At 35.6% G+C, this 10059-nt stretch overlaps 1 protein-coding gene across 1 annotated transcript in view; it reads right to left on the bottom strand.

Annotated features, from left to right (window-relative positions):
- Positions 1-1688: 1688 nt before the first annotated feature.
- Positions 1689-10059, bottom strand: part of LOC149543144 (26S proteasome regulatory subunit 7-like) — a 40557-nt gene continuing 32186 nt past the window's right edge. The window contains exons 9-10 of the mRNA XM_089798043.1: positions 2423-2598; positions 1689-2207 (exon numbers count right to left, since the gene is read on the bottom strand). Coding sequence (XP_089654169.1) covers positions 2050-2207; positions 2423-2598 — 334 coding nt within the window. The 3' untranslated portion in view covers positions 1689-2049. The remainder of the gene's footprint in view (positions 2208-2422; positions 2599-10059) is intronic.

The following is a 10059-nucleotide window of genomic DNA, read 5'->3' as shown; positions in this document are numbered from 1 at the left end:
GTTGGTTGAATGCACTAATCTATAGGGATGTTGACTTGGACTCATAAATTGTTCCTTTTCTTCTCTTCTTGTTAATTATTTCTTATTTCAGTCTTAACACTTAGTGGGTTCTCAGGTTACGTAGATTGCTTTCATACTTAACCTACGACTTCCACTATATATTATGGGCTCAAGCCAATCGTTGGGTATTCCCTTTGACCAAGCCCACTCTCATGTCCATCCCAAGGTGTGTGTGATCAATAATAGGCTGAGTGGGATTGACCGTGGGCCTGGTCGTTGTTTCCCTTGGCTATTCTTAATATTTTTTTTCATATATTCTACATGTCATGTTGATGTAGTTTGAATGAATATCGAGTTGTCACTTGGCTTGTATCATTCCCCATTCGCCTTATGGGAGTCGCACGAAGCAATGACGAGTAAGAATATACATGTTAATTCATCCTTGTTTGTGTGACCACGGTCATTACACATAGCCACCCTTCTCTCTCTTTGCATTCCTTCAAACACGAGATCCCTTGTAAGGTGGGTTTAGTACAGGTTGACATGGATGTTGCGGTAAAGTTTTGTATTGTCGAGTCGATGCGCTTCCTCTATATATATATATATATATATGGCTGCTATGACTCACGTGTATGTTTTGATATGGACACCTCTATCTTGTATTTTTTCCCAATCGGTTTCATTTGTGATCAGTGTCATCCCACTAGAGAAATATTATCTACTGCCGATCTTCTTGTCTTCATTTGTCCTTTACGATATTCAAACTATTCTTAAGATGTTTAGAGAAATTTTAATTTTAATGAAGAGTTCCTCTAGAACAAGTTGCTTCTTTACATTCGCAATTTGGCTCTGATACCATGTTAAATTACTTGGCTCGTGTCTGCAAATGTAATTATATTGTCATTGTTATCAATATGTTTCAAATGCAGATTTGTATCTCATATAAGTATGAGAAGAGGAGACATGTCTCTTCATGTCTCCAAGGTTTAAACATCATTAGTTAGTGTAATAATAATACAAATAACCATATGTATAATATATGCACTCTATATATATATATATATATATATATAATGATGATGGTTTACCATTAATAATAAAACTCATGATCATATCAAACTAACTACAAACTTAACATAAACATATTAGAAAATCAACAAATGTGGCCAACTTGCATTTGTATAACGTGCGCCTAATTTATTCATGTCCATCTTTGCAATAAATTAATTTAATTGCTTCGCATATGAGCATTGTTTACCATGCTGCAAAATTAGTGGTTTGGATCTATACCATATTTACGTCCAAGGCTGGTTAGTTTCCGAGCTTTGGGGTTAACAAATAATGTGTTTGCGTTTTGGCCAGTTACAGGGCTTTGCGACAGAGATAAAATTCTTTTCACCTACCCAGATAATAATCCAATGGGTTTTTAAGTGTACTCCAATTTCAGGAAACAATTTAAATTTGCAAATATTTGAGGTAGTTGTCAATGCAACCATACGCTCACAGGATTTTCCCATCATAATTAATCAAAAAAATTATGCAACCAATAACACAAATTAATTTCAAGGAAATTTCAGTCTTCACTCCATTTCAGCAAGGAATGATCAGAGCAGACTGCAAGGAGCAGCAACGTAGTTATAAGGAACATCAGAGAATTTAATCTGATGGGCAAAGAGAACTTTCCAAGGTTGGAATAATATCAAACTCCATAAATTGCTTCAAAATGGAGGAAATAAATGTTCACAAATGACTTTTTGGCATAATTGCAATATATTAGCATATTACAATCATTGACAAGGTTGCAATCAAGAAGCAATTAGAATCTTAGAAAGCAACATGAAAAATATGCAAATTGATAGACTAGAAATCTTTTTTTCATGGTGCTCATGCAACAATGCAATTATCTAGAAATAGAATTCAAATATTTTGCTGCAGTGAACAAGATGGCAGGAATTTTACAGCACAAATACAGCTATATTTTGTGGCCGCGCAAACATCATCCAACTCAAAACATCCAATAGAAGATATGGCATACACAATACCATATTATTAATTGTACACCATGTATTTCGGAGTGGCACTGAACTTCTGATAGCCTTTGATGACTTTATTGACAGCTTCAAGAAAATCTTTCTCAGTAACAGTTTTTCTACGTGCTCTTATGGCAAACATTCCAGCCTCAGTACACACACTACGTATATCAGCACCTGGAAAAAATAAAAGCAAAGGCTTAACTACATTAAAAGTTGCTCCAGATACTAAATCAACCCCCACAAAATTAAAGAATCTGATAGATTCCAACCTTAAAAACCAAACTGAAAACAGTCATCCTAACAATTATTTAAAACATCTACCAATTTCAACACTACGAACAGATTGACCGTCCCTATTCAAATTAGGGATCAAATGGCACTGAAGTAACCTGTTGAATTAGGGCATAAACGTGCAAGCAGCTCAAAACGAATGTCTCGCTCACAATTCATTGTGCGTGTATGAATTTTAAAAATCTGTGTTCTGCTTTCTAAATCAGGTAAGCCAAATTCAACTTTTCGATCCAACCGACCAGGCCGTAATAATGCTGGATCAAGAGTATCAGGCCTTCAAATTTACACATGAAAGAAGAAGTGATGTGTGTTAGACAAAGGGCCACATCAAAAAATTGTACAAATATTTACTCCAACAAACAAAAACAGTTTCTTAACCGTGTTACAATACAATGAAACAGGAGCAAGCACAATGATAAACAAAAGCATAGTCAACGAAACATATAAGTTTATAACCCAAATTCAAAGGCTTGTCCGAAACACCAGTTTAAAGATAAGAAACATGTTGTCTATAACTAAAAATGATCACAAGTATACAACCAAACAAGATAGGCTTCAGTAGTTAAAGACGAAGTATACTAAGTCTAGTATCTCTGCAACAAAGGTTTCTATTTGATTGCAGCATAGTGTCACTCTATTTCTTTCAATAACTTAACACCATGTTGTTATTAAAAAGCATTATAATAACTACACCAATATCATGACTGTTAGGTAGTAGCATTTTTTTCAAACCCTAAAACACTTAATTGGTGTACTCTTACTCTTTCCCTTCAAGATAGAATGTAAATGGAGAATCAGAGACAAACCCATGAACTACAGGAACCAGACACATTGTGCATAACTCAAAATGTTTCCTTGTTACGAATTCTGCAAGAGAGATCAACCTTGGAACCATTAAAAGAAGAAGAGACCATGGTTCCAATAGAGGGCTCCTCAAACAGCCCACTTATTGAAGCTTCCTAAAATTGAGGTGAAAGGGAAGACACAGTGTAAATTATGGCACACTTAAAAAAAATTACCTTCAATAATAGTTTTAGAAAGTCAACTAAACCAGACAGACCAAGCCATGTAGAAAGCCAAACCATGGACATAGTTTCTTGGCCAAACTTCTGCTAAATATGGCTCGCAATACTTTATAGGCCTAACATAACGCTTGAAAGGGTCCCTTTTCAAAGCGATAGGGAAGGTGACTAGAAATGTCTCTACAGCTGTGAGATTAAAAATAGTCAATTTCTAGATTGATAATTGGCATTGTAAAAAGAAGTCAAATCAAAAATAATGAAATTGGCAGTCTAATCTCTTCCAAGAGATTGACAATGATCATCTCTGCAGAGTAGAGTTCAGATTTGAAATTAATCAAAGAAATGATCATTGGAGAAACAAAGGGTGCGAGACAGATGTGTCAAACTAAATAATTTGTTGGACATTAGGAATGTCTAATTTTTCTACTACCTTACTGTCGCCAATCACTGCCTCTGGAAACCAAAGCTCCCGGCTGAGCTGAGGGGAGAGACTAGCAGATTCTCTTTCACCAAGAGAAGATGGTTAACTCTCTCTGCCAGATAGCCAAAAATTGGCATTTTATCCAAAGGATGATTTTTTTGTACAAAAAGAGTGAAAAATCCCTCTCAATCAATAGTTTCCCAGACTCTTACTCAGGCTCGACAAACTGGAAAAACCCTTAGTATTTAGAAAATTTTCTGGATTTAAAACTCATTTCATGCACCCATTATTGAATAAAACTTGAAGATAATAAAATTATCAAATATCAAATAGAAGCTAATTTGATCAACAATCAAGTACATACATATACATTGATCACATAAGTGCAAAAGCAAATTAACAAATTGACGACAATCAATAAACTGACAAATAACCAATATTATCAAATACAACAATAGGCATTTTATGCTAACTACATCATCCCCCACAGAAGAAGTACAAGTATACATCAATTAGAGCTATAAGATTTCAATAATCCATTAGATTTCATTTGAATTTCTGGGTTTGATTGTGTCTAGATTTTTCCATCAACGTTTCGAATCACACTACATGATCCATCATCTCTCTCTTCTCTTTGGCTCTCTTGCCTCCTAATGATGGATCGCGTAGTGTGATTAGAAACATTGGTGGAAAAATCTTGACACAATCATACCTAGAAATTCAAATGAAGACATCAAGTATTATCCAGGAAGATTAATGACAAGAGTGTAGATATTGACTCGTATTGCACAAGCTCAAAGTTGTAGAGGGCTTCAAAAATAAAATGGGGGTTCACAGACAACACCCACAAGGAGGTCAAGGGGTAGCATCCCTTGCAGGGGTTTTGAAGCAGCACCCCTGCCACAGAGACCAAATTAGCACCTTGGGACCAAATTAGCGTGCATCATTTTTTTGAATTTCTAAGATGCCAAAAATTGTACGAATAAAGCCCACAAATGCAAATTACAAATCTTTTCCTGCCAAATCTCTTGCTTGTTGAACAAAGCACAAAAACACAAGAAATTGCAGCTATCATAGGAAAGAGTGGCATTCATGTAGCTTCTATTTGATGATGTTATTGAAACTCAGTAAACCACTCTAGTTCCAGACATGACTTTTGCATCTAAACTTGAATTTTTAGGGCTGCATCGCATTGAATTGAATTGAAGTTTAAAGACGTCCACTAGACTAGAGGTCTAAGGGACCAAGAGAAAACCAATTAATTTGCCTGCTACAATTTCTCCAAATTGACCCTTCTATGGTGGATCTGCATTAAGAAAGTAGCCCTTTTGTGCAATCTTGTCTTTTCAAAAAGTTCATTTATGTTGCTCACTAGTATGTTGTCATCGTATTGCCACCAAATATCTTCATAAGTTGCACTCTTTGATAAAATTTCACTCTGTTTCAACCACCCCTTCGTTGCAAAAGTTACAGGATCTTTCCTCCCAATCCTCTTTGGGAACTGTCCATCTACCCGTTTCACATCTCAAATTGTGAGACCTGGTCCTCAATTGGGCAATTAGGATTTTGGCCTTTTCTTTAATTGCAGATCTTAAATACTCTTTATCATCATGTTCCCATGTGGGGTTAAACTCTTTAATATAATAAGATTTTATTTTTAATTTTCCATCTCAATGTTAGTGTTTGGGCACTTCTAGATATTTATGTTTTGTGTGTTCAACCACTTGCTATTTAGTATCCTTCGCCTTTTTGTTCCTACGGTCCAACTCCTCTTCAACTGCCATCTTAGGCCAGCAATGCTTATCCAAATTTCCCACTTCTTTTATGTAGCTTACCAAGCAAATAATTACTGAAGCTTCAACCCGAAACATACCCATCTCTACCAAGAGAATCTCATAAGGGCCCGTAGACTTAACCTTGAGGTTACTAGTAATAAGATGTTTTGGGGTTCTTTCTAATTGCCTCCATTTTGATACATTATTCCCCCAAGTCTTCCAATCCCACAACTCAGCTTTCCTGCATCTATTCTAGAGAAGGTAAAAGGCTTACCATCTTTCCTGAATTTGTTTTGATCTGCATCTCCCAACTTCATCTATAATGAAAACCAGTTCCTGGATATTTGTACTCATCCACCATCTCTAAAGAGCTGCACTCAAATATAAATGAATGTTGCTGCTCTTTCTTTTCAAAGAAAAGATCACGACTCTAGTCTTATGGGTAGCGCCTTGCATCCCTACCTCATGACAAAGGAGCTCTCTCAAACCATGACCAGATTTAACAATAAGGATAAGGTCATCAGCATATAAAAGCAAACTTACCACATAACCTACCAAATTTATGCCTTCTCCATTGGCCTTGTTTAACCACTCTTCCAACTTATTGATGTGACGACCAAACAAAGTCGGGGATAAAGGACACCCTTGTTCACAAGGAAGAAATAAGTCAAAAAGAAGTTCTCTGAGTCTTTTAAAAGCCAACTTTATATTTATGCCAGCTGAGTGAAGAGGCTCGGACAGCAGAGTTGGGTGAGTGAAGTGTCTGACTCGGTCGAGTCCAAGTCAAAGTCCATCTGACTCATCGAGTATGACTCGACTCACTGACTAGGATGACTCATGGCAAATCTGGGAACTCTACTCTTGACTGCTGAATCAACCAAGGTTGGATCATTTGATCACTAGTGATTGGATGGAGAGGAGGGGTAGAAAGCGTTATTGTCCATAAGAATTGGGATGAAGTATTTAAATTTTAAACAATAGTTAGGGCAATGGGTGGGGGCAAGCTCGTAAGGTCAAATACAAAAAAGAACATGTTTGCCCCTACCAGCCTAAATAAATAATAGGCAACACGGTAAGAGAATCATATCTAAGTGGGGGCAGCGCCACCTGGTTCAATGGGGGCAGCACAACTTTAGTGCATAAATAATAGGCATATGTTAATAAACAATACCCAGTGTAGTTCTTGAATCTCACTGAATTTCTATATTCTAATCATCAGTTCCTTCATCTGATAATTGATCTACATTCTTATAAGCATCAATCCCCCATACAGGAAAATGTCAAATGAACACCTAACTTTAAAATGAAAAGGTTTGGGAATTGGTATTAATACTATGTCAATACGGTAATAAAGGTACTTCTGATGTTCATCTATATTTTACAGATACTGAAGTTCAATTTAATAAATGAAGTAACTCATCACTGAGCACCAAAGATGTTTTCCTAGAGTGTATGTATTATGTCCTTACATGGGTCCAATTCATAGACCCAAAGCATTGAGGATTTCTTATCAATTTAATGCAAGTTTATTCTGTATCTTGAACACGGTTATTTTAATTTGGAAAAAAATTAGAAATAATTTTAATTATTTCCTAATTGGTGTTGATAAATTTCTAATAAAAGTAATTATTATATTTATAGTCACTTCCAATATAATAAGTTTCAAAATATTCAGCCCAAGTCCCTAGGCATTAAATAAGTTTGTGGCTTAAAAAGGGGGCAGGTTTGTGATTTATAAAGACCACGACGTTGAAATCCTAAAAAGAGATTAAAATAAGAATACAATATTATTTTATGTTAGAAAGCTAAGTTACCATATTCGCTGCACAGACGCTGAAGTTGGAAGCAGATTCACTCAGTATTCGCAGTCAATTCAAAATCGCTGCAAAGTTGTCATCGGGCTATGGAATCTGCTTCAAATTCGCACAGCAGGACACTGTTCGTATTTGAGAAAACATCAGAAATGACGTGTGATCCCAGAGCGAATGAAGAGGGACTTTGGTCACTTTGACATTTCAACAAAATCTTTTGACTTTATTGTCATTCCAACCCTAAAACGGCAAGGATTATTAAATGTTTTTTCGGCATTCATATTAGATGGCATTTGTCTTGCATGGCAAACGTTTCAGCACTATTTTGGTATTAAACGGCATGTCTCTTCACTGCACAGGAGCATACTCACAGCACAGTATGGATCTAGCAACCATACACTGCAGAATCTTAGAGCATAACATGGCCAGAGTCTAGCAACCATAGACAACACACGAAACATGTCTAGCAACCATACACCGCATGACAGCATATATATACATTTATATTATTATTTTTAAAAGATTGTACAGACAAACCCAAAATGAACCCGAACCCAACGCAAAAAAAATTGGACAAATTCAAACCTGCATCTCGAACTCAAATCTGAACCGGCAACTTAATTAAAAAGGGTGGAAAAACACCCTAATTTGAAATTGCTACTGGAGTGAAAATTGGAAAAGCATAAATTGAAGATTTGGAAGTTATTTTGGCATTTCAAAAGTCATTTTCTATACCAGCACTTTGTCTGAGAGCTCTTGGAAGGGTTTTCAGACGAAACTCTCAGAAATCTGAGGGCCTGCACGTGTGAAATAACAACCAAGGATTTTCTTATTACACGTCCAGACAGCAATAAATCTCAACCACTCACAAAAAGATAATTTTTTATACTGACCTTAAAAAGTAACCCAACAGAAAGATACACTGGATTGTGGAAAATTGATATCATTAAGCAACCCAACAACTAATAAAATCATCCCAATCAACCTCAATTCCCAAAAACCCATTTGCAATCAATTTTGACCATTCATCTTTTATCTTCACCTAGAAGCTAACAAACATTAAATAGAATTACACTCATGCATCTCAGCCATCATTCAACATCAAATCTACACTGTTTACATCCTCATTCAAAAAATCTACAAATTCAGCCTCAATCCGACATGGCAAGCTAGAATAGCTACATGCTTATCAAAATGCCATCCCATGGATCATAAGCTTTGCCAAACTCTTGTACAAAGCTTGAGCAAATCCAATCAATCATAACTTAAGCACATATACTTCATTAAACGGATTTGCATTAGGTAAGATTGTTATAAATTTATTTATTTATTTTACGCTCAACTGAAGAGGAATCATAACTTGCAATCATTTCTATTTGTTTTCAAGTTTTATTTGAACACCTTGAATTGGCCAAAAGCTTAAACTACCAATCATGTGGAAGCATTTAATATCATCAAATCCCATCTATCCATGTTCTTGGGTATAGGACTTGTGATAAAAGAGGACTCAAATTATCATCAAGGCCATGCAAATGGGGGCTAGTCTTAACCGACAACTACAATATATTTTTGCGAGACAAAAGCGAGTTTGATAAGCAAACGAAAATAATTAAAGAGGGAAAGCAAAGGTGTCAGATTTGTTGAAGATTGTAGCTGCGATAGAGATCTTTTACCTCTGATTTTGCGATATGTCTGAAAATGAGATAATACCTATAAATTGTGTTTAGCTGGAGAAGATATTTAAAATATTTATTTGAGATAATATTAAATAAAGAGACATGCATCATGTGGCATGGTCATGCAAAGAGGCGTATGTTTGGAAATATGGAAAGACTTGTTTTTAGAAAATGAAGAGACCTTCATTTGTGAGATGAAGAGTCTCAATTCTTTATATGTAATTGTATCAAGTGAAAGTATTGTACTCGACTATTTTATTATCAATAAAAGAGATATTTTTCTGGTGTGTTTGGGTTTTTCCCTTCAAGTAGAAGGGTTTTCCCAGGATAAATGTCTTGTGTCTTTTGTACCTATTTTGTTCTTCCTTATTGTTGTTTATCTTTATTTTTGGACAAAACATTAGCATGGTATCAGAGCCAAGTTAAATAACAGCAGATAAGGGAGTCTTTCTAGCTATTTGTTCTCTCTTCATGTTTTGTTCCTACCTCTTCAGCCCTCTGATTTCTGTTCAGTTCATGCATGGCATATTCTTATTCTCATTGTTTGTGTCCCCTGTTCAAAGCAAGCTTCCTTGTCTCAAGCTCCATGTTGCTCATTTTATTCAGCATATATTATTTTGTCTCAAAGTATGATTTTTGTCATTGTATCTTCTTGGGTTACTGGTTGATTACCTCATTTATATCTGATATAGGAATATTTGTTATGTTTAAATCATTTTGTACTATCAGATGTGTGTTTTGCTATAGCGGTTTCTGCAATAACCAGCCCTCGCATCACTTGACATTATGTATTATCTGCTATTTGTAAATATTAATTGGGTCTGCATTTGCATGGGTGGAGAGACAACGCACTGAATTTAGCTTCTTTGTTTAAGTCTAAAATTTGCTCTCCGATTGGAGCTTGACCATCTGCTTCTTTCATGCATATCACTTCTTTCATGCATATCAGGATCCAGGAAATTGTTGAATTGAGCTAATTATTTTGGAATTATTCAGCTAACAGAAACTGTCTTGATCTCAAAAGGAAACA

The sequence above is a fragment of the Cupressus sempervirens genome, chromosome 8 (genome assembly GCF_028749045.1).
Source record: "Cupressus sempervirens isolate cs-2001-9-10 chromosome 8, ASM2874904v1, whole genome shotgun sequence".
Lineage (NCBI taxonomy): Eukaryota > Viridiplantae > Streptophyta > Pinopsida > Cupressales > Cupressaceae > Cupressus > Cupressus sempervirens.
The sequence above is the reverse complement of the archived record's forward strand: the minus strand, read 5'-3'. Positions and strand labels throughout refer to the sequence as shown.